The 24,680-nt window shown below is 43.6% G+C and overlaps 2 protein-coding genes and 2 long non-coding RNA genes across 4 annotated transcripts in view; 1 reads left to right on the forward strand and 3 right to left on the reverse strand.

Moving 5' to 3' along the window:
• Window positions 1-748: 748 nt before the first annotated feature.
• LOC148130795 (uncharacterized) lies at window positions 749-2,317 on the reverse strand. Its single transcript, XR_015749320.1, has 2 exons — window positions 2,103-2,317; window positions 749-1,960 (listed from the first exon to the last, which is right to left on the reverse strand). It is a non-coding gene; the product is annotated as an uncharacterized LOC148130795 (long non-coding RNA).
• A 4,220-nt stretch (window positions 2,318-6,537) lies between these two features.
• Window positions 6,538-21,745, reverse strand: LOC113416373 (dual specificity phosphatase 29-like). Its single transcript, XM_026674192.2, has 4 exons — window positions 21,605-21,745; window positions 11,234-11,452; window positions 9,582-9,802; window positions 6,538-8,049 (listed from the first exon to the last, which is right to left on the reverse strand). The coding sequence occupies exons 2-4, from the start codon at window positions 11,407-11,409 to the stop codon at window positions 7,799-7,801; spliced, it is 648 nt and encodes a 215-aa protein (XP_026529977.1). The 5' UTR covers window positions 11,410-11,452; window positions 21,605-21,745; the 3' UTR covers window positions 6,538-7,798.
• On the forward strand, window positions 20,819-24,594 carry LOC148130796 (uncharacterized). The gene is made up of 3 exons (XR_015749319.1): window positions 20,819-21,259; window positions 21,705-21,929; window positions 24,328-24,594. It is a non-coding gene; the product is annotated as an uncharacterized LOC148130796 (long non-coding RNA).
• LOC113416358 (dual specificity protein phosphatase 13B-like) overlaps window positions 24,328-24,680 on the reverse strand; it is a 39,858-nt gene continuing 39,505 nt past the window's right edge. Inside the window, exon 5 of the mRNA XM_087963899.1 lies at window positions 24,328-24,405. Within this exon, the coding sequence (XP_087820025.1) occupies window positions 24,343-24,405 (63 nt within the window). The 3' untranslated portion in view covers window positions 24,328-24,342. The remainder of the gene's footprint in view (window positions 24,406-24,680) is intronic.

Genomic DNA, 24,680 nt, shown 5'->3' on the forward strand with positions numbered 1-24,680 from the left:
TATATATAGACACACACTTACATGCATACATACATATATATTTTTGCTAATTAGATTTTAAAAAAGAACCATTGAAAATGATTCTGATTTTGATTTTGATTAATTTCTGGGTGCAGTTTATTGTGGGAAATCCCCCTGTGTGGTTGCACAAATCTGATAATTTTTTCACGGAGCTGACCCAGAAGACTATCCAAAGGGGATTGCCCTTTCGAATAGCAAATATTTCGTTAAAGACAATTCTCCCTTTTTGTTCAGATAACGGATCGTTTTTGGTTAAGAAGAGGGAGGGGAAAAGGCAGCTTACTGTTACACAGATTTGCTTGTTTTTAAGACACAAACATTTCTTGTTTGAAAGAATTATCTGCGTGTAATCAAGTTTTTGAAACATTTTCATACGCGGATAAATTTGCAGGATTTTTTTTTAAAAAAAAAATTGTGAATTTGGTGTAAAGTTGCTATTTTATGGAAATGCCTCTAAAACTTTACATTTTCATCCCATCTGTAGATTTTTCTATCTTTATAAAATATGGGAGTTATTTTTTAAGAAAAGTAAATAGAACGGTAGAGTGTGAATAGATCAAATGAAGCTTAAAGAACGCATGTAAAAAAAAAAAAAAAGCAAATGGTATTTGTGTCTGTATGGTTTCCTTCTCCCTTCCTCTTTGGTAGCCTTTGAACTTGTACAGAGTGACAGTACGAGCCAAAAGTGGCTCCATCCATGTATTAAAAAAAAAAAAAATAGACACGGTGAAACTTCTTGTATTTATGTTAAGTTTTTAGTCAGTCACTTAAATAAAACAAAACTAAGCTGTACATTTTAACATGAAAATAAATTATGAGCCACTTTAGCCTACTGTCTTGAGATAATTGATGCAGTTTGGGAATGATGATGCTTCTGGCCATTGGTTCTACATTATGGGACCTGGCTCAAAATAGCAGTAGCACTTAGCAATAGTAGTTATATACCGTTTCACAGAGTTTACAGCCCTCTGTAAGTGTTTTTATAGAGTCAGCCTCTTGCCCCCCAACAACCAGGGTCCTCATTTTACCGACCTCGGAAGGATGGAAGGCTGAGTCAGCCTTCAGTCTGGTGAGATTCGAACTGCTGGCAGCCGGCAGTCAGCAGAAGTAGCCTGCAATACTGCACTCTAACCACCGCACCAACACAGCATCTCTCTCACAGATCACCACAAATCCAGGAAATCCAGCAACAGCTCTCTGGAAGTCCCACGAGAACCTTTGCTGATATCTTTATCTTCATCTTTAGCTATCTTCATCTTGCTGAGTCAGAGATAAAGACAGGCTGACTCAGAGAGCAGCAGCCGAGCTTTTCGTTCCCCAGCTTCTACCCAAGTGAAGTGATTGCTCAAAAACATTTGAGCTAAATTGAGACCTAAATTGCTGGGGAGGAGAAAGATTGTGCTGAATTTCCCACCCTTCCCCCAAAGACAGTTGGGATTGCGGCAAGCTCACTTGCAGCCAACTCGGCACAGGACAACTCGCCACAACCAACTCACTGTGAGACAACTTGTTGCGGGACAATTTAACCATTCTATTTAATTATTTAAAATAAATAAATAAATAAAATTATTTTAATTTTTGCCATTCACATTTCATTCTGTCCCTCCTTTTGCATTCCTTCTTTAAGGATTCTACCCCACCATTTCTTTGGTATTAGTGTAACTCTTGTCCTGCAGTGAGTTGCCCTGTGGTGAGTTGGCCATGGCGAGTTGTCCTGCAGCAAGCTGGCCATGGTGAGTTGGCTTTGGTGAATTGCCCTGCAGTGAGTTGGCCATGGCGAGTTGGCCGTGGCAAGTTGGCCATGGCAAGTTGTCCTGCAGCGAGTTGGCCATGGCAAGTTGGCCGTGGCAAGTTGTTCTGCAGCGAGTGGGCCATGGTGAGTTGTCCTGCAGCAAATTGGCCATGGTGAGTTGGCTGTGGTGAATTGTAGTGAGTTGCCCTGCAGTGAGTTGTCCTGTAGTGCAAGTTGGCCGTGGCAAGTTGTCCTGCAGCGAGTGGGCCATGGTGAGTTGTCCTGCAGCAAATTGGCCATGGCAAATTGGCCATGGTGAGTTGGCTGTGGTGAATTGTAGTGAGTTGACTGTGGTGAATTGTCTTGTAGTGAGTTGGCCATGGTGAGTTGGCCATGGTGAGTTGTCCTGCAGCAAATTGGCCATGGTGAGTTGGCTGTGGTGAATTGTCCTGCAGCGAGTTGACCATGGCAAGTTGGCCATGGTGAGTTGTCCTGTAGTGAGTTGGCCATGGTGAGTTGCCCATGGTGAGTTGGCCGTGGCGAGTTGGCCATGTGAGTTGGCTGTGGTGAATTGTCCTGCAGTGCGTTGGCCATGGTGAGTTGGCTGTGGTGAGTTGGCCATGGTGAGTTGTCCTGCAGTGAGTTGGCCGTGGTGAGTTGGCCATGGTGAGTTGGCTGTGGTGAATTGTCCTGCAGAGAGTTGGCCATGGGGAGTTGGCTCTGGCGAGTTGTCCTACAGTGATTTCACCGTGGTAAGTTGGTCGTGGCGAGTTGGCCGTGGTGAATTGTCATAGACCCCAATGGGTGAGGCTCCAGGAGGTTGGGTTAGTTTGAGTGAGAGAAAGAGGAGAGATGTGGAGGCATTTGAATACTCAAAACGTTGATTGCTCTGTGGGTGGAGAACTGGAGAAATAAGGGGCTTCCCTCATCCATTTTAGCTGCCTCCCTGGCTCCGTTTGACGGAACCAGCCTCAGGGATACACCAAAATATCTCTTTATCAAGTTATGACCTGCTAATTGCTTGACATGGCTCTAGAGAGAACCCTAACCAGGGCTCTCCAAACTTGGTATTCTGACCCAGCTCCCCAAACATGACAAACTCTCTGTACTTATTCACCAATTCCTTTATTAGGAGCGCCAGCAGCCCCAGCAAAAAGTATCTCTGTCACAGCAGGCTAACAAGTCTGTCCAGCAGGCAGGTGAATAGTTTGTCTGCCACATCTATTCATCTCCGCCCCCTGCCTTTTATCCCCAGAACTAGGGTGGGGCTTCACTAGCAGCAGTGGCTCTACCATCCCAAGGACCGGCCCATAGATTTCCACTGCTCTCCTCTCCTCTGCCTTCTGCACATCCGTGCGTCAGGCACTGGACCCAGCTGTTCCACCTCTTCCTCATCAGCCACCTCCAAACCTGGGGGCTGTTGACTCTACATCTAAAGGCTGACGGACAGCCTAGGCTCCGCCTCTATCTCTGCCAGCTTCATTCCCTCTTCTTCCTCGGAGCTCCCAGGTTGCTTTGATGTTGATCCTGACTCCCACGCTGCCTCCTCCTCCTCCTCTGATTTGGCTGCTGGAGGGGCCGGTAGCTGAGAGGCCACAACACCTGGCAACTTTTAGCCTTGTGGACTTCAACTGTCAGAATTCCTGGCTGAGGAATTCTGGGAGTTGAAGTCCACAAGTCACAAAGTTGCCAAGTTTGGAGACCCTTGCTCTAAACCAAGCATCTCTTTTCTGAATTCTTGACAGAAATTGCTTTTGATGGGAAATTATGAAGAAACCAATGCTTGCTCTGTCCATCTGTCGTAACAACATATGATCTGTCTATCTCTCTGCCAAATTCATAATTTAAGCCTGTTCTATAAATTCAGTCCTTTCCTATTGATTTCAGATATCCAGGAAAACCAAAGTCCATTATCAGCTCCAGAAATTCACAAGGTGACTTGGAACCAACCTTCACTCAGACCAGCCTAGTTTACAGGTTTGCTTGGGGGGGGGGGAATTATTATTACGTCACCTTGAGCTTCTGGGAAAGAAAAAAAAAGGGGGACATCTGGCATTAAATTGTTTGAAAGAATGAAAGAAAAGCAGGGGGATTGTAGGAACAAATAACACAAAAGCTTTAGCACTTAGACTTATATACTGCTTTGTGATGATGACGATGAAATATGTCAGTTCTTACTCACTGCAGACATCATTACATTTTTCAAGTTTTCCTTAAAAAACAAAACCAGAATTGTTTAGCTTCAAAACCTGGAAAAATGTCCAGTCGGCAGTGGCTGTGTTCCAAAGTTATCATTAAAGCTAGAACCAGATCTGGGGGGGTCCACTCAGCAGCCAAAGCCACACACACACACACCGGAAAGCCATTCCCTGGGGACAAACTGCTTGGTGGCAGAGCCATTCCTGTTCTTGACTTTGGGAGAAGCAAAGGCAGCTACAAAAACTGAAGTGTGCTTCTCTCCTTGGTATCTGCATTGTGCCCTTGATGGAGCAAAGGCAGCCGTGGGATTCTACCAGTTCGGACCGGTTTTCGCAAACTGGTAGTTCCAGTGAGCATTTTGGCCCCGCCCACCCACTTCTGCTCTTTCCTGTGTTTTATTTCCTGTTTTATTTAGCACAGCTGATTCATGCGGAAGACCGGTTTTGCCACGTCTCAGCTGTTTTACTCACTGAGTAAAAGGTAAGTATTAGGAGTTGAAAATGGACTTTTTTTTAAAATGCTGAGTGCACACGCTTATCGAACTGGTTGTTACACCGGTTGAATCGCACCACTGAGCAAAGGTTTTAGGGGAAATGATGGGCCCCCAACTACAGGTAGTGCTCATTTTGGCAGCATATATACTAAAATTGGAATGAAAAGAACCGGTGCTGAAGCTCCCTGACCCCAAACAACCCTTTGTCATTCAAGCAGATGCAGCAAAGTGGCAGTGGGAGCAGTGCTACTCCAAAGAAACGACCGAGGAAACCTACAGCCCTGCATTTGCCTTTGCTCCATCAAGGGCACAACACAGATACCAAGGACGGAAGCACACTTCAGTTTTTGTAGCTGCCTTCGCTTCTCCCAAAGTCAAGAACACTCAGCTCCCCTCACTTCTTGAAGGTGACCTGTACAACAAAAAAAGAAATAAAATTTATTTCAGGTATAGAACTTAGGATTACTTTCCTCATTCCCTTTCTGCGGACAACTCTAAGAGACCAGAGAAATATTTTTGAGTTGACAATTCACTTAGTGACTGAAGTTACAACAGCACTGAAAAAAAGTGACTTCTGACTGTTTTTCACACCTATGACCATTGCAGCACCGCCAGGGTCACGTGATGAAAATTCAGGTGTTTGGCAACTGGCTCGTATTTATGATAGTTGCAGTGCCCGAGGTTGTGTTTTTAGTTTCCTTTTTAGATCAATAGTTGTGAAGGCCAATGACCTACGTTAATAACTACCTCACAGTTTAACCCCATTGCTCTCCATATTGTCATTTTGGACAACGATCAAAGAAAGTTTGGGGTAAAGTGCCAACATGCAGATATCACAATACCTCACTTCTAGGTTCATCTGCTGTGGCTTTAGATGTCCAGAAGTGATGTCTGGAAGACATGATGTGCTTCGCCGGCAGCAGGTGCGGACTACTGAGGTCTCGGAGAGTGAGGGCTCAGATGAGGGGCCTGCATGTGGTGTAGGGACGGGGCCAGGACCATCAGGGAGTGGAGTGCTGCCTTCGGAGATCGTGAAGGCTGGTAGCAGTGATGAAGAGGTTCCTGAGGAGCCTGTGCCCAGTGCACGTGCGTGCAGGGCTGTTTGTAAGAAAGAGCTGCAGCAGCACGGGAGACTCAGGAGTAAGGCTTCAAAGTAATGGCCCCTTTCCTTAAGGGATAAAAGCTAGCCCTCAGAGGTGGGATTCTTTGCAGGAAGCAAAGAAATTCTTGCACTTCAAGCCTTGTGGAAGTTCGGACTATCTTGATTTGTGTTTGAAGACTTTTTGTTTGGAATATTTCTTGGCAACTTAATCTAGTGCTTTTGGCAGCCTTGCACAACCTTGCCCAAGCTCGTTGTTATCAGAGACATTTAGTTTTAATAGCCTTTTAACCATGAATTAACGGAATTCGCAGAGAGGCATTAAAAGGTTTTGCTTTTATCTCTGTTTGGTGTTTGTTTACTCGGAACAAGGTTTGGATCAGAACATGATGATCTACTGAAAATAAATAACTGAAATTAAACCTGACCAAGAAAAAAATGTGTTCAGTGTTGAAAACTGGTTGTGCTTGAAGCATTTAAGAATTTGAAATATTTCTCCATATCTCCAGAAACAGTGTCGGTCATTGACAAAGCGATTATGGGTTTTGTAATCATTGCCCACTGAATATCATATTATTAAAATAGACAAATCCAAAATATTTCCAAATGATATTGAGGAAAGGTTAAGTATAGTCCAGCGTGCAGATGGGTGACAAGGTATCTAAAACAATTCTGCCCAGAAACTTGGTGGGAACCAATGTGAGTACCTGACCACCATCTATGCCAAGAACTTCCCAGGAGAAGTTCAGCAAGTATTCAACTGCTCTCTCTTAACAAAACTCCCACAAAAATATGTGTGGGCAACCTAAGTTGGTCCTGCTAATTTGCTTCTGGAGGTGATGACTTGTGCTTCACTGGTGTACTTCCAAAACAGAAGAACACCCAAGTGAAGTGCAAATCATCATCCCCCAGAAGAAAATAATTAAGTGTGTTAACCTTGATTTGTTGGTGGTGTTAGTGTTGATGGTGAAGATCCTAAATCGATCCACTACAAAATGAAGATTTCTTTATTCAAGTTTATGGATTATAATCTAACATGCTCCTCCAATGTGGTTAGTAGATAGTTAATGACCCAAAGGATTTCATCCCTCAGTGGAGTGATTTAAGATCATGATGATGATGATGATGATCTGTTTTTGATTTATTTGCTTCTCTCAAGTAGGTTGCTCTTCTTTTTGCACATTCTGGGACTCCTTGGTACGCTCTGAGGTTGGGTGCAGACTTGCTTACATACATCAGTGCCCTGGTGATGTTACTTACCCATGTTTCCCCAAAAATAAGACTGGGTCTTATTTTCTTTTGGGCTGCAAAATAAGCACTAGGGCTTATTTTGGGAGGGGTCTTATTTTTTCCCCCATGTACAGGAGGCCCACTTCTTCTGCTTGTTCGCAGTGGGGCAGGAGGCTGTGTGGTATGCCAGTGCCGTCACCGTGAAGCAGAGGGTGGACCTGCCCCATGTGCCCTGCAAGGTTTACTTCAGGGCCCCTGCAGCCAGGCCACCCGTGCCCTGACACCTGCCTCGCCTCATGGCTGGGGAACAAGCACACCATGTCTTGCTGCACATGAGTACTGGTGCTGCTGCCATGAGGCAGATGTCAGGGCATGGGTGGCCTGGCTGCGGGGTCTGAGGTAAACCGGTGCTGGGTGCCTAGGGCAGCTCCATCACTACCCTGCCTCACCTCGTGGCCATGGCACTGCGAGCAACCAGATGGAATGGGTGGCCAGCCAGTTGCGCAGGCTCTTAAGTAGGGCTTATTTTGAGGGTAAGGGTTATATTAGGCACAGGCGTAAAATGCATGCTAGGGCTTATTTTGGGGGTAGGTCTTATTTTCAGGGAAACAGGGTAGTTGGGTAATAAAACATCTGCAAAGCAACAACCAAGTTCAGAACGTCCCCAGGACTCCACAGTTCGACCCAGACTTACACACTGTATGTCTTCCCTTTCTGTACACTGTACACTGATAAATGCAGTACCATCATGAGGCTTTCTTGCAGGTTCCGCCCTTCTTTTCTGCAGAAGAGCTGCCTTCCTCATCTTCTGCAGGCTCCCTATTGAAAGGCCGCCCTCCACCGCTCCTCCTTTGCATATAATCAAGCTGAAAATAACTGAAGCCATTTGAAGGGCTTCTGATTACATCCACCTCTCGACTCCCGCCTCGTCCCTTCCTTCGTTGATAACAAATGACGCTCTTTACCTAATGGTTTCACACTCTTTGATTATTTTGTCACTACTTATTTTCAAAGAAACGGAATGTTAAATCTCTGCGTGGGAATTTTGCTCTTTGCTACCGTTGAGCTGGTTGGTGCCGTTTTTCCTTTCCAAGGCCAGCTTTATGTCCAGTTCCCGGAGCTGTTTCAGGAATCCGCGGTTCGGAAGGATGCATCTGTGCTTCAGCACCTGGCCGATGGCATCCACCACGGTCATGTGCTTGTAAATCATCAGATAGGCTAAGACCAAGGCTGCTGAGCGGCTACGCCCCATGGCACAGTGGACCAGGATCTTGTCTGTAAACGTGAAGAAACCAAAACACAGAGAGACTGAGATTTGGCATCAGAAACTTTGTGCTGGCTTGATCTTGGGCAGTGTACAGATCTACAGGGATCTCAGCATGTGCAAGGATCTTGAATTTCTTAGGATCCAATGGTAACTGTCTTTTAAAGAATCCAGTACAGTGCTGGATGGACAAGCAAACAGGGATAGAGTTAAGCCACATTTCAGTGGTGTAAATGCTAGTTTAGATATAGCTTGTGGGGGGTGGAGAGAGTGAGAGAAATGGAGACGGAGCCGGGAGACGGAGGGAGGGGCAACAGGGAGAGGGGGGAGGGAGAGGGAGATGGAGAGGCAGGAGATTGAGAGCGAGTGATGGAGACAGAACGAAGGAGAGAGAGAGGGAGAGGGAGAGAGAGGGGGAAAGCAAGAGAGAGGATATATATATATGTCCTCCATTTCTTAGTTGTGGTCTGTTTTCTCACAAATTAGGAATACACTTCAATTTTTTTTCTTATGCTGTTAAATGTACAAGACCATTTTATGTCATTTTCTAGTCTAAAAAAAATCAATCAGAGCAACGGCGAAGATTTTATCAACCATCACCTAAAAGTCATGTGGGTAAAATTGAGCTCAATCCGAAGAAGGAATAAACAGTGCACCTGTGACTTTATCTTCTGGATGGTAATACTGTAACTTCACATATCAAGATGCAGGCCATCTTGACATTTTTGACTCCCCCTGCAGAAGCCCCTGGTCCTACTCTAGGCTTGAAAGTTGGAACGTAGGATGAAAACAAGTAATACAACCCAACTCAAGATCCTTGTGCCTCTTACAGATTCTTCACCCGGAAGTTGTCTACAATGGGCAGTTTTTCAAAACATTAGTGCTTTCTAGAGGTTTATATGTGGGAGTGAGTTTGGTCACCTGTTTAACAGAAAGCCTTGGCCATTTGCTCTCAGGATGCTTAAAAGAGTTTTGAGCATAAGGACTCTGAATTTTCTTATCCTGATATCTGAATTTTTTTAAAGAGATGAACAGCCCCAGATGGGTAGGGGCTGTACTCAGAGGTGGTATTCAGCCGGTTCGAACTGGTTCTGGCGTATCGGTAGTGAAAATTTTTACTGGTTTGGAGAACTGGCAAATACCACCTCTGGCTGGCCCGCCCATCTGCCCCCACTGTTACCTCTCCTATATTTCCTTGTGTTTTTTTTAGCTCAACTTATTCGCATAGATTGCCGTGCCTCAGCTGAGCTTAAAAACATTCCAGGCAGCTCACCAGATTGACAGAGCTCTGTATTTGTGCTGTGTGCGTGCGGAGCTTCGCTGATTCATGCTATTGCCGAAGCGCACCCATACATAGAACCAGTAGGGGGAAATTTGGAAACCCACCACTGGCTGTACTGTATGGTTATAGCTTTGATCTGGTGAAAAGCATTTCCCCCCTAAGGATTCCTCAAACCAAGGTATAAGAGAAGCTATCAGCGCGGAATGAACCTATACCAGCGCGGAATGAACCTCAGTGGCTTGCCAGCGTAGGTGGGCTTACTGGTCTCATCCTGGAGTGCTTCGTGGATGAACTCGGCAGCAGAGTAGAAGAACTGGCTCAGGTTGAAGGTGGGAAGGTCATCAGCCTCCACTCCGTGGTACTGGATGGCCATGTCCGCGTAGTAATTAGGCCCAGTATCCACATTCCATCGTCCATGCGCTGCGTTGAGTACATGGGTGAAGCCAGCTTTCTGGAGGCTGTACCGATCAAGGGCAGTTTTCCTGGGGTTGAAGCAGAAATGGCCTTTTTTTATTGGACAAAAATCCCAAAAGGTTGCCCGCGACCATACGAGTCCCATCTTTTTTTCCCCTCTTTGTGTGACATGTTCAAAAGCGACCAGGGTTCTGATCCCACAGTCACGGTGGTCACCTGGATTTTTGCAACCTTCCCTGCTTCGGATGTACAATACAGGTGGGAAGGGACAATTTGCCACAGCCAACTCACTGTGGGACAACTCACCATGACCAACTCGGCATGGCTAACTCACTGTGGGACAACTCACTATGACCAACTCGGCATAGCCAACTCTCCACAGCCAACTCATCATGGCCAACTTGCTGTGGGACAACTCACCATGACCAACTTGGCATGGCCAACTCTCCACAGCCAACTCATCATGGCCAACTTGCTGTGGGACAACTCACCATGACCAACTTGGCATGGCCAACTCTCCACAGCCAACTCATCATGGCCAACTTGCTGTGGGACAACTCACTGCAGAACAAATTAACTATTCTATTTCATTATTTAAAATAAATAAAAATTATTTTAAGTTTTGCCAATCACATTTCATTCTGTCCCTCCTTCTGCACCCTTTCTTTAATGATTCTATCCCACATTTCTTTGGTATGAGTGTAACTCTTGTCCTGTAGCAAGTTGTTAAATTCTGGGCAAAAAATGGAGGTGGGGCCAGGGTGATTTCTAACAGCTCTTTATTCAATACTGCCTGTGCGGCAACTTATCGCTCTCTGGCTCACATAGCTCCTTTTAAAGGGAACTAATCAGCCAACAGCCAATCAGGAGAGAGTATTTTCCCGCTCCAACAGAGGACCAGAACGAAACCTTCAACTGACAATTATCTACAATACATAACACAAGTTCTTCTGTGGCGAGATAGCCATGGCAAGTTGTCTTGCAGCGAGTTGGCTGTGGCAAATTGGTTGTGCTGAGGTAGCCATGGCAAGTTGGCCATGGTGAATTGTCATAGATCCATATGGGTAGCCCTTGACTTACACCATTTGCTTACAATTGTTCGAAGTTACAATGGCACTGAAAAAAAGTTACTTCTGACTGTTTTTCCCACACTTATAATTGTTGCAACATCTGGATAAGACACGATCACAATCTAGATACTTGGCAACTGGTTTATATTTATGACGCTTGCAGTGTCCCAGGATGACGTGATCAGTTTTCGCGATCTTCTGACAAGCCAAGTTGATTGGGAAACCAGATTCATTTCACAAGCTGCAGTATGATTAATTTAGCAGCTGCAGTGATTTGCTCAGCAATGATGGCAGGAAGGGCCATAAGATGGAGCAGAACTCAGTTAACAATGGTGTCCTTTTACCAAAAGAAAGTTTGGGCTCATAAGTCAAGGATTACCTGGAATGAAAAATCTCTTTGCTCCCAAGACACTTTTTGACACAACTTACTCGTCTCCTATGTAGAGGTTGGGCCAGACTTCATTGACATGTGTGTATTCGGGGCTTCCTTTCCAGAAGAGCCTCTCCAAATCAAACGCTCCAGGTGTACAGTAGTCACTCTCGGGGTCTACCTTAACTGCTGTGTAAGCACTTATTTTTCTAGATTTTACCGCAGATGAAGACATTTGGTCTCAAGAGTCCAAGGCTGGCACGTAGAAAGCCCGGATCCTGGAATAAACCACAAGCAAAAGGTGAGAAGGTGGGAAATATACAGGCAGGTAGATCTTCTGAGTCCCTGGATTACCTGAGAGCAGTGGTTGGAAAAGTAATTCTTAGGAACCAGGCAAAAGAAATTCTTCTAATGGGGAAAAGGTTGAGGGCAGGCCTTCATTATGAAGGTTGATCTGTGACACAGGGCTCGATTACTTGAGATATCTTCTATAGCAGTGGTCGCCAACCAGTGGGTTGTGGACCACGAGAAAATTTTGGTGGTCTGCAGAGAAATGTCATCTCCAAAACACCCCCCAAAGCAATTAATCCAGGCTGTGCGGGAACACAAGGCTTGCATCACTTGCATTGCGAACAACACAAGGTAGTGAGGGGAAGGTGGAAGGGTGAGGGGAACTTGCACCACTCACCCCACATGCCTTGCCTGGCCACTGGGCTGCTTCTTTCCATTTCTTCTGCTTTTGGCTGCACGCAAGGAAAGCAGCAAAAGTCTGTCTTTCTCTCCTCCAAACTCCACCAGAAATGAATCTTTGGGACCCTGCAAGGCATCCTGCTCCAAGAGGCTGTGCCGGTGCAACAAGTCTCACAAAGACTCATTTCTGGTGGAGTTTGGGGGAGAGAAAGAAAGACTTCTGCTGCTTCTGCTGTTTTCCTTGCATGAAGCCAAAAGTCTCAGTCTCTCTCTCTCTCTCCCCCCCTCCCCCCTCCCTCTCCCTCCCTCCCTCTTCCCCCATCAACATCAGCAAGCCACCGTCAATCAAAATTCATATTAGTGGTCCTCAGGATTTAAAATTATGAGTTTGGTGGTCCCTAAGGTTGGCAACCCCTGTCTATAGCATCTTCATGGCCGAATTTAATCTTGGAGGCTTGGTGCACTTCAGCTTCCTTTGATTAAACCATTAAACTTTTGTTGGGACTTGGAAATGTGCCTTCTCCTGCCCTCTGGAACGAGGTTCCTCTTGAGATGTAGATGGGTCCATTCCTTTTTCAAGAGGCACTGGACTTCCTGGTTTTTCTTTGAAGACGTTTCGCTTCAAGAAGCTTCTTCAGCTTTGACTGGATGGTGGGAATGGAAGGATTTATATTCCTTGCAGACAGCTAGTCGTTTGCATCCTTTTAGAGGGTCACTGAGGCCACTTGTAGGTGTGTCTATGTCCTCAGGGTCACCTGAGTGGTGCAAATGGGCGTGGAGCCTTCATGGACCTGTTGAAAGGACTGTGTTGTAGACTGGAAATAGATGATGTTGTATACCTCCCCTCTGTTGAAAGAAGGCTGTTCAATCTTGACATAAGATGGCCTCTTTGACCCCCATTTCAAACCAGAGGTCCTCTCTGTCCAAAATGTGGACTTTGCTGTCTTCAAAAGAGCGTCCTGTGAAAAACACAGCACTTTCAACAGTTCCAAGAAGGCTTCACACCCATTTGCACTGAGGACACAGATAAACTTCCCAGTGGCCTCAATGATCCTCTAAAAGGATGCAAATGACTAGCTGTCTGCAAGGAGTATAAATCCTTCCATTCCCCACCATCCAAGTCAGAACTGAATAATCTTCTTGGAAGAGAAGTGAAATGTCTTCAAAGAAAAAAAACCAGAAAGTCCAGTTGCCTCTTGAAAAAGCACCTTTCGGACAACCATAGCTTGGATGACTGAGAATCACCATAGACATCAATTCTGTTATTGTTTAGAAGAACCATGAAGACCTGAATCTTCACCCAGGCCTTTAGAGAAGGAGACTGGGGCCTTTGCTTCATCGGGCTAGCTACCTTTTATCTTTATCTTTTATGTTTTATTGATTTGATTATAATTTGTTTGTTTTGAGCCACCCAAAGTTGCTGAGAATTGGAGACCATACTTGTTTCATAAATTTTTAGTAGTAGTATTACTATGGTTGGTCGCAGAGTCAGCCAGATTGTGATGATCCGGGACGTGACACAAAAATAACAGTCACAAAAGTAAAATAAATTCCCTTTAATGCCTCCAACTTGGGCCCCAATGTCCAATTATCCTCGGCTGGATATCAAACTCTTCCAAAAACAGTCTAAGAAGGGAGTAAATGCAGTCCGAACTCAAAGAAAAGATAGTTAGAAATAAAAAAAAACCCAACACAAACCACACTGAAGTAATTAACATGGCAGGCCAGGATGATAAATTGCACTTCCACAAGATAATACAGCAATCACAGTTGGGAGGACGCCAAAACCTAGATAAGCCTTGACAAAGATAATGCATACTTGGCTTCCAGCAAGGAACTATGTAAAACGCCCAATTTATATCCTGTTCTCTCAGCTGCAGCTGACCCAGGACCTTTTTCTCTCCCATAGGCCATGTTGCTCCCTTCTCCATTCCTCCCTACATGCCCTAGGATGAAGAGGGGATGGCCCTGGGTCTTCCTCTGAATGCCCGGCTGGACTGTGGCCTTCCCCTGTTTCCTCCAGAGCCACACTCCCACTCCCTGTCAGCTGCTCAATCTCCCCCTCAGAGTCAGACTCCAACAAGAGCATGACACAAATGTTTAGACTAGATTGGACATGCTTATCCATCTGTTGAGCTCTTCCCAAGGACCTGAAGTAGGCAGATGTTCTTTATTAATATTGAAGCTCCTTCTGTCCAGCTGAAACCCCCTTTAAGATTCATTTTCAAGGAAAAATGGGCTTTAATGCCAAGAAAGAAGGAGCTCCCTCAATTTCAAACCCTAATCTTTGAAAGGCCACCTTGATTCTCCTTGCCTCGTAAGATCTCTGGCTGGGACTCACCAAACCTGCCTGTTTGGTTCTGCCAGAAGATTCAACCTGGAGATTGCTTGATAGAATGTCCATTGTTAGACAGTTCAACTGGCAAAGAGACTCTGGATTTCTACAACAATGTACAGTACAAGGCAAAACTACTCAAAAACAATGAATGGAATGGCATTGGCATGTTGGTTACCTTTGAGAAACTTCTCAGACTGGATGGCGAAGAGGGGAAATTGCCACCAAAATTTCTCTGGACTAGACGTTTGGCTGACTCTCTCCAACTCTCAGGCAAGAATAAACAGGGTTTCCCAGGCAAAGTTTACAACCTCCAGGGCTCTGGAGCTCTGAGGTTCTCCAGATGTTTTTTTTTACAGCCAGATTCAAAAGCCATCGATTCAAAGCCCCACAGCAAGATCTGGGAATCTGGAGGAGAGCCCTATCTGGAGATAGACTGGATTTTAGGCAGGGATGGTGTTAGGAATATGAGTCACCTAACAGCTATTTGGGTTAGAAATATATAAACCAAGGTAAACATTTTAAAACTGTAACTTTAAGAAAATGCAAAACTGTAATTAGGTGTGGTTTCTCAAACGGCCATAAGATGGAGCCAGAAACCTGGGTTGTTTTAGTCTGAGTCTCAGAAGAGAGTGTGAGTGTATCTCTGTTTCCTTCTGTTGGAAAGTATTGCCGTTGCTCCATTTCTTCTAATTGAATGATATTACTGGATTTAATGTAAGTCTGATACTGAACTGTTTTTGACACTGGAATTTGATATTTGGATTATCCCTGGATTGAAAAACTGACTGATTTCACCTGTGAATGACTTTGGACTGCCTATTTTGGACTTTGCTTAAACCTTTCTGGAAGTAAAAACCTACATACAGTATATCTGTGTGCTCTGTGTGTATTATTCCAACTCTCTATACGTCTCCCTGTATGCGCTCATTCTCCTAACGGGGAATTACCTCAACAGGTGGGATTCAACCCGTGTTACTACTGGTTCAGTGACTACATTTTGCATGTGCATAAATATATTTATTTATATTTAAAATCTGTTGAAATGTCAGCATTGGTTGTATTAAGGTATCATTGCTACATATGCCATGGAACATGGAGTACAATCATTTATTTGCAAAAAATATATATGTAATCATAGACTCTTTATAGTGAGCCAAAAATGAACTCTGGTGTGGGAAAAATACATTCTCTTTTAATCACTTAATAGGTCCTGAAATGAAAGAAAAAGCCAAAAGAGAAAAGAAGTTGAATGAATGGGTTTCTCCAGCCACCCTCAGCTGGATAATTCAACCTAAATTGACATTATGCCCAAAAGATTAAATGTGTCATTGGAATAAATAATTACATTTTAGTGTAATATATTCTTCCTACTTGACAAGAAGACGATGATTCGAACAATTTTTGATCCAAGTTGTAAGTGGATGGAAAATTTTCAGAAACGTCAGTATTGTCCTATTTCCTTTCAGACAAGGGTTTGTTTTTATTTCAAAATAGGAAGATTAGTTTAAAAGCTGAAAGTTGGAATCCCGAAGTTCAAATTCCATCAGGAAACGTATTTATTTCAAGCTATCATAGGCAGGATTTAGACAGGATTCCAGTGTAGGCAGGATTTAGACAGGATTCCAGTGTAAAGAAAACCCCAATCCAGGAGAGTTAAACCATAGAGCCATAAATTATATGATAGTCTAGGAGGCCATTGAAAATCAAAACCAGTGTTTACATTTAAATATATTAAAACCAGGAGACTAATAAGAGACATCTGCTGAAGGATTCAATATCGTAAAATATTAAAGAAAAGCAGGGGTTGAAAATTAATTCCTTTTCATTGCTAGTTATACTGTATTGCATAGAGTAATGTTCTCAAACCATTGGGGTATTTTTTTTTGGAAACATCTTATATTCTGCCTTTATTTTGGGTGATCTCAGGGTGGCTCATAGGCCTAATGCTCTCACCTCCCATTTTCTCCATGACAATAGTTTTTCAGATTTTTTTTAACCTGCCTTAATTATTTTTATCAATAACTCAAAGTGGTAAACATACTAATATCCTTTCCTCTTCCTCTTTTTCCCAACAACAACAACCCTGCGAGGAAGGTTGGTCTGGAGGGAGGGGGAAATGGCCCAGAGGCATTCTAATTGGCCTTCATACCTAAGATGAGACTAGAACTCAGCAACTCCTGGTGATTGGCCCAAAGGCACCCAGCCGGCTTTCATACCTAAGATGGGACTAGAACTCATCAACTCCTGGTGATTGTCCCAAACACACCCAGCCAGCTTTCATACCTAAGATGGGACTAGAACTCATCAACTCCTGGTGATTGTCCCAAACACACCCAGCCGGCTTTCATACCTAAGATGGGACTAGAACTCATCAACTCCTGGTGATTATCCCAAATGCACCCAGCCGGCTTTCATACCTAAGATGGGACTAGAACTCATCAACTCCTGGTGATTGTCCCAAACACACCCAGCCGGCTTTCATACCTAAGATGGGACTAGAACTCATCAACTCCTGGTGATTATCCCAAATGCACCCAGCCGGCTTTCATACCTAAGATGGGACTAGATCTCACCAACTCCTGATGATTAGCCCAAAGGCACCCAGCCAGCTTTCATACCTAAGACGGGACTAGAACTCCCCAACTCCTGGTGATCATCCCAAAGGCACCCAGACGGCTTTCATACCTAAGACAGGATTAGAACTCACCAACTCCTGGTGATTGGCCCAAAGGCACCCATCTGGCTTTCATACCTAAGACGGGACTAGAATTCACTGTTTCCTGGTGATTAGCCCAAAGGCACGCAGCTGGCATCTCCTATGCTCTTAAGAGAGGGCTAAACTCATCATTTCTTCATTTCTAGCCCAGCAGCTGAGCCAGTATATGAAGCAGAGAATGACAACTCATGACAAAGAAACCAAATATTTTATAAAGAATCAACACATCCTCAAACATGAAGCTTTGGATGAGTCCTCCTAACTTTTGGGAGTTACAACCTCAGGCTACTTTTGTTTGCTATCTTATTATTTTGCAGAAATGCCCATTTGGGGGTTTTTCAAGAAGAGATTGGAAACCACTTGCCTGAAATTGTATAGGGTCCTGTTGAGCAGGTGGTTGGATTAGAAGGCCTCCACAGTCCCTTCTGGCTCTATTCTGATTGATTGATTTCCATCCCAATCTTGCAGTGAAATCTGTTTGGATTTTCATGATTATTTCCTTCCTTGTTTACTGCGTTTTTAAGAAGAAATGAGAGGACTGCCTCCCCCTTTTAAATATTGCTTAAAGCCATTATGTGCAGATCTGCTGATGACCTCTATGGGAAAGAGACAAGGAAGCTGGAAGCTGGAAATGATGCAGCAGCTCCACAACAGCTATACACAGCGTGGATGTTTTATGCCCACCTCATAATAAGCAATTACAACCTATCATTACTTTAATTGCAACAAATGCTTCAGTTATTATTTGAGGTACTATTGGAGGATGAGCTGCTTCCTTCAGTGGTCTTCTCCTCCCTAAAGGTTCTGACCAAGGCTTCCTGAGACACCAACAAACACATATAAAATCCAAAACTCTTTTATTTTAGTTCAATGGCTGTGAATTATCACCATTCACAGCCTGGAATGAGTCTTAACCAGTTATAATTAGTCCCAGGGACGCTTGCCGAAATTGTTCGAAAGACGTCTGATAAGAACGCACCTTATCTGACTTGCTGCCAACAACTAAAGTCCCAATTAGTCAAAAACAAATTGAGCACAAATTCACCACGCAGCTTTCAGAGTCCAAACTGATCAGAGCAAATGACTTTGCTTCCTGCAAAGGTTTTCCTACCTTTACACTTCCTTTATACCTTAGGGGAGGGGCAATCAGCTCCAAGCCTTACTCCCGAATCACCCCTTTTGTCTTAGCTGCTCTTGCCTTCTGGCAGCTCTGTGCAAGTGCACACTGGGAACAGGCTCCCTCTGTTCCTCTGCCTTGCTGCTGTCAGATTCTGGAGGCTCCGGAGTCAGCACATAACTCCCAGATGGTCCTGGCCCCATCTCTGTATCGGATGCAGGACCCTCGTCTGAGTCCTCCCCAGACTCCTGGATTGGTCCCTGTTCTTCCCCACTGTCCGTTTCTGCTGCCATCTGCACAGGCTGCCAGCGAACCACAGCACTGAATTAGTCTTTGTACCAGGAATGAAAGAATAAGTAGCACCGACACAACTTCTTTCCCATGGGAGTCAAGGCATCTGGGGAGATCCAAATGGTGTCCATGACAACTATGATCAAAGCTCCACCACTGGCATGGGAAAAAGGGATGGGGCTTTTGAACATCTGGATGTGACTACCCTGATCCTTTCCTGTGGATGGATTGAAGGAAATAAATTGGGGGGGGGTGGAGGTGATGGAAAAGAGCTGTCCACTTCCATCATGCCTTTAACATGGGAGGGAAACATGAGCAAGCCATGTATCTCATAGCAAATGTAGCTCTGATCATCTACCCATTCTCCAGTTTCCTTTGAGTGCAGGAAGAGGAGGACAGTGCAATCGGTAGAGTTTTCTTTGTTTTGGACAAAACTCTTGAACTTTTAATGGTTGATCAGACTTGTAGGGAATGGTGAAAGCACTACAGATGATCCCTTTTCATCCCAGGGCATCATCTGAATATCTGCTCTGTCACCCATTTTCATCTCAGATAATTGTCTATGCCCAGATTAGCTTTTTCCGGGGCCAAGGAGAAGATTCTGGCTTCTCCATATTGAAGAATAGTGACCATTACGAAGGCCAGACTAATGATTTAGGACAGTGTTCCTCAACCTGGGCAACATTAAGGTGAGTGGACTCCCAGAATTTCCCCAGCCATCCATACTGGCTGAGTGATTCTGAAAGCTGAAATTCACCCATCTCAAAGCTGCCAAGGTTGAGAAACATTGAATTAGGGCTTTGGGCAGGGGTGGGCTTCTGGGGGCTCGCAGGGGCTCAGGGGAGCCCTTAGCTAAGACTCTGTGGAGCTCAGAGAGCCCCCAATAACCTCAAAAAGACAAGCAGCCTAGAATAATAAATGGACCCTTTTTTGGATTTTTTCTTTTCTGGGCATTCATCCATGAGCACTTCACACTTCGTAAAAGTGTCAAGCTAGATAAAGTGCTTGTCGAGGGCAAATACCCACATAATAAGAATCACATAACTCACCAGAAACCCCACTAAGATCCCTCTCACAGTCACTGCTATTAAGCCTGGTTTCACCCAGTCTTTTATTTAAGTATTAAATGCCCAAAATAATAAACAACTTTTTGGTATATTATCTTTTTTTTGGGCAATTAGGGCAAAGCAGCAATGTCCAGTGGCCACACCCACCGAGCCAGTCATTAGGGCAGAAAGCCCCTTGCTAAAAAATGTGAATATCTCCCTGACTTTGGAAGATATTCCTTGGGATTAAATAATTTTGGAAAGAACCTGCTTCAAAGGCTCCTCACTGCTTCTTCATCAATCCAAGATAAAGAGAGAGAAAGAGCAGAAGAGGAAAGCTGCAGAGGTTTTCTCAAGCCAGAAGGCATTTTTACCTAAAAGAAATTTCCAGTGTGTCAATTTCCAGCTAGTGCAAGTACAGTATTGTGTCCTGTTGTGGGTTTAGCCCTGGATTGTTAAACTGCCCTTTGTGCACTCCAAAGCATTTGTCGTTCATAATCAAATTTATCACACATTTTAATTCTCTTCCTGTTGAGGTACTATTGGAGGATGAGCTGCTCCCTTGAAAAACATTGTCCAGTTTCTTTCATTATTAATTCTGTCAAGTTTGTTTTCTCCACCATATTTTTAACTTTGGAACCTGGGACCACGTGTAATAAAATAAAGGAGAGGCGTGCTAAATAATTTGGCAATCAGGATGTCCGTATCTCGGAAGGGGCAGGTGGTAACACACTGTCAGTTCCAAAAATCTGCGTGCCAGTGTATTCAGTCTTTAATTAGAGAGACGGGAATGTCCCAAATGTTTGCTTTGCTTTTTAAAACTCCAGCCTCTGCCTATCAAGTCAGCTCTGGAGCCCACATGTTTAAAAGCAAAATGTGGGACCAAGCTGCCATCTTTTCGGAAGGCTGGAGAGATTTGTAAATGGATATTTTGCAGATTCCGAATGGGACTCTCTGAATAAACGTTGCGGCTTTCCTCCAACCTGATCTTTCTGTGGAACTGGAAAAAGAATTTGGCTTGAGCTTGGATTGGGGGAAAAAAAAGAAGAAAAAGAAGATCCTTTGATCAAAATGATGCAATGCGTGGGAAAACTCAGTACGGATTATTTCAGGGAATGGGGTATAAATCTTGTATAAATCTGTGAAAATCAGAACATCCGTGCAGAAATTAGAAAGGGGAGGAGGAGGAGGAGGAGGAGTTGAAAAAAGGGATAACTAAAAGCTCTGCCTAGCTTGAGCCTTGCCTGATTTATTGGGGAACATTATAAATGTCAACATTTCTTTTTCTTAAAAAAATGTTTCTCTGGTCTCAGGTGTTATGAAGATTACTGTCCTGGAAAGATAAAACTATTTTTGAACCAACCCAGAGCAGACCTATCTTCTCTCCTACACAACAACCAAATCCTTTTGATCTGCAGTGTGTTTCTACCCCCCACTATTTTTATTTTCAGGACATATTTATTTCCTCTGGAGGGATTAGGTTGCATTTGTATTTTTACTCTCAGCGCAAGGAGCTAATATGAAAATCGGCTTGGTTGGGATCGCTAGGCTGACAGCCCCACGACTGCCAGAGGGGCCAATGCACGCAACTCTTTTACAGAAGAAGTCAGCTAAAGAACTAACTACTCAGGTGACCCTGAGGACACAGATAAACCTCCAAGTGGCCCCAAGGACTCTCTAAAAGGATGCAAATGACCAGTTGTCTGCAAGGAATATAAATCCTTCCCTTCCCCACCATCCAAGTCAGAGCTGAAGAAGCTTCTTGGATGAGAAGCGGAACATCTTCAAAAGAAAAAAAAAAACCAAGAAAATCCAGTTGCCTCCTGAAAAAAGCACTTTTGGGTTAAAGAACTAATGTGCTTAAAGAAAGAAAACAAGGAAGGAGGGGTAAGATACAGAAAAACGATAGCTAGAGATGACACACACACACACCCCAACAGGTTTAAGGTCCGCTTAGAAATCGGTGGACTCTTAACTATGAAAAAGTGCAGCTGATGGGATGAAACGGCTTCATATTTTGGAATGATAGATGACCTCATTTTATCCCCTGCAAATGACTATCCCTCTGGCGCTTGCATTAAAATTGTTTTAAAAAGTTCCCCGCTGCCTCCTTGCCGTGAGAGATGGCTGAGATCCCTCTAACCAGGTTTCCTAGCCTAGAATTTTGAAGGGAAAGGAGTCCATCCCTTTGGCAAAGCAAATTCCCTGTTCACTTGGCTCGGCTTGGCTTACCTGTAAGCTTCTCCAGGACTGGTAGACAGCGTGGCTCCTCAGAGTGTGAAGGGACGACAAAGGGAATCTTACCAACTTTGAAACTGGCTTCTATTTTTAGTGCAGGATTTGCTGACTGACTTTGCATGATATCACTCGAAGGGAAGAATCTTTACATCTGCTACTAAAACTATTCCCTGATGTGACCTGAAACCATTGGCCATGACAGACAGCAATGAGGCTGGAGAAGCAGATTGTGGCGCTAGGCGGACACAGTGAAGGCTCTCCAGATGCCTGAGGGGGCATCCGGGCATGGAACCAATCCTTGAGTCACCCTCTGGCAGAGGTGGGTATTCAGCAGGCTCTGACCAGTTCTGGAGAACCGGTAGTGGAAATTTTTGAGTAGTTCAGAAAACCAGCAAATGTCACCTCTGACTGGCCCCGCCCCCATCTCTTCTCTGCCTCCCGAGTCCTAACTGATTGGCTGGGTCTTCTTTGGTTGCCCTGCACAGGAGAACGGAGCTGGGAAGCAGGTTAGTGGGGTGGGGGAGGGAATGGGGATTTTGCAGTATCCTTACCCCTGCTATGCTCACCAAGTCATGCCCACCAAACCACACCCACAGAACCAGTAGTAAAAAAATTTGAATCCCACCACCGAATCCAACACCTTGCTGTGTGATTGATTGTATGTCATTTAAGATATCCTTCAGCGCAGCCCCAGATATCCTTCAGCGCAGCCCCATTTACTCTGGTTAGAGATATGGAGGGATCCTTTCAATTGGGGGTAGATTTGAGGGTTTCAACCATGGAGAAATCCATAACAGGATAATGGAGTAGAATTCCTTTTTATGTGAAAAGGAGAGGTGGAGCACTTAGGTTTTTGTTTTTGTTTTGTTTTTAAATGGGCTAAATTATAAGGATACAGCAGGCAGAGCTGGGAGTGGTAGAGTTAAATGAGTCACCAGCCCAGAGTTGTTACGTTCCCACAAATAGTCTAAGTCCAACTCCCCTTGAATTCTGTTGACCCTTATTTCATCCCGACTCAGAGTTGAACTTTAGTTGATCAGATTCTTGTTTTCAGGTTTGAACAATAAATGTTTTGAACTGTAAATTAATGCATGATCCTGATTCTTTGACATAAGATCTCTGAGAAATCTTTTCCCCTCTTTGTAGACACTTTCAAACTCATGATATCCTGTTAGCAGCACTGGACTGTTTGCATGTTGGTTACAAAAATCAGTTGAATCAAACTGATTTTGATTTCTAAATCATCTGGAAAATTTACTATAACTTGGATCCATCCTGGGGGGGAGGGATTTGGGCATGGTTATTAGCCTACTACCAAATTCCCTTAGTTTTGTGACAGGAGGGAGGTTGAATCCAAGAAGTGTTTTTAAATTATTATTATGGCCCCCAGATTTAGAAAAAGCCTCCCTCCAGGAACTAGGTTAGATGGCCTTCCAGAGGATACTGAACCCAAATTTTTGGAGATTTTGTACATAGTTCTTCCCATTTTGTACATGGAGACTTCATCTGAGGATAGTGATATGTGGGTTCATGATAGATAGATAGATAGATAGATAGATAGATAGATAGATAGATAGATAGATAGATAGATAGATAGATAGATATAGATAGTGTAGATTAATGACATAGATGACATAGATGATAGATACTGTAGATAGATAACATAGATGATAGATACTGTAGATAGATAAATGATAGATAGATGATAGATAGAAATTGAGATAGATACATAGATGATATAGAGATAGATATACAGTAGATGGTAGGTAGATAGACAGACAGACAGGCAGATATTGTAGATAGATGATATGGATAGATAGATGGATAGATAGATACTGTAGATAGATAAATGATAGATATAAATAATCATTAATAGCTATTGTGCCTAATAGTGATCAACAGCCCATCTTCAATGGATTTATTCAGTCTCCTTTTAAAACTGTCTAAATGAGTAACCATCAGCATATTTGAAGTCATTGGAACCTTTTCTACTTTTCCAAGAACATGGAACTACTCCTGCTCCCTATAAAAATGTCTTAAATTAAAATAAAACCCACATGGGAAAGGATAGCAATCTAAAGAAGATTTTTTTAAAAAAAAAAATCTGCAGCCCAGCACATTTTGGAATGCATTGGTCTTCCAAGAGGTCTAGACAATCGACTGAAAATGTATTGGGATATGAAGCTTTTTTCGCTTTCGTCCACCTGGGGACTCGACTCCAGCCCTGTCTTTTAAAATTATATTGGAAGTGTTGATAAAACATTTTTTTTCTTAAACTCCTTCTTTGTTGGGGTCGAGTATACATAGAGCTGAGTTTTAATTGGAGACTGTTAAATTGGATGGTCTGAAGAATTTATTGTTGTGATTTATGAAATGCACCCATTTTCAGAGTTTTAGCATCTTTAGTATAAAGATATCTTTCAAGATCCAGATGATTTGTATGAAATGTTTTCCTTTTTCTCGTCTTTATTGTCTTGTTCATAATAATTCCCTGAGTATCTTGAATATTAAAATGCAGAGCATGATGTTGTTTATCTCTTCCTGTCAAAATCATACCAAGTCCTTTTGTCTTTCTAGAACTAAACCAAATGTCCCCAAATTTATCTTGGCTCATAGAATACATTATTCAGATTGAGGAGTGCTATTTATTGCAATCTCTCTCTCTCTCTCTCTCTCTCTCTCTCTCCCTTCTTTGGACGTCCAATTATGTTTAAAAGGAAGAACAATGCTTATTAGGCTGCATCCATGCTAAAATTTGTTGCCAGTGGTTGAAATGCTGCAGCCAAGTTTTTATACTGAAAGAACAAAGGAAAACAATATTTGTGTCTCAGTGACTTTTGCAAATAATCCTGTACAGGAGATAGCAGGAGAAGACTGCAGATATCAGCATTGTACAAATTCATCGTGACTGGTTGTTTTCTAAGTTTCTGTTGCTCCTCCAACACTTATACAACCAATTCATTCTATTAAAATGTTTAATCCTATTTTTCTACCCTGTTTCCTTGAAAATACGACCTACCCTAAAAGTAAGCCCTAGCTTGATTTTTACACGTGCCCAATATAAAACCTA

This window comes from Notechis scutatus, chromosome 4 (genome assembly GCF_049901735.1).
Source record: "Notechis scutatus isolate UNSWTSFEM ecotype Mainland chromosome 4, rNotScu1.2, whole genome shotgun sequence".
NCBI classification, from domain to species: Eukaryota; Metazoa; Chordata; class Lepidosauria; order Squamata; family Elapidae; genus Notechis; species Notechis scutatus.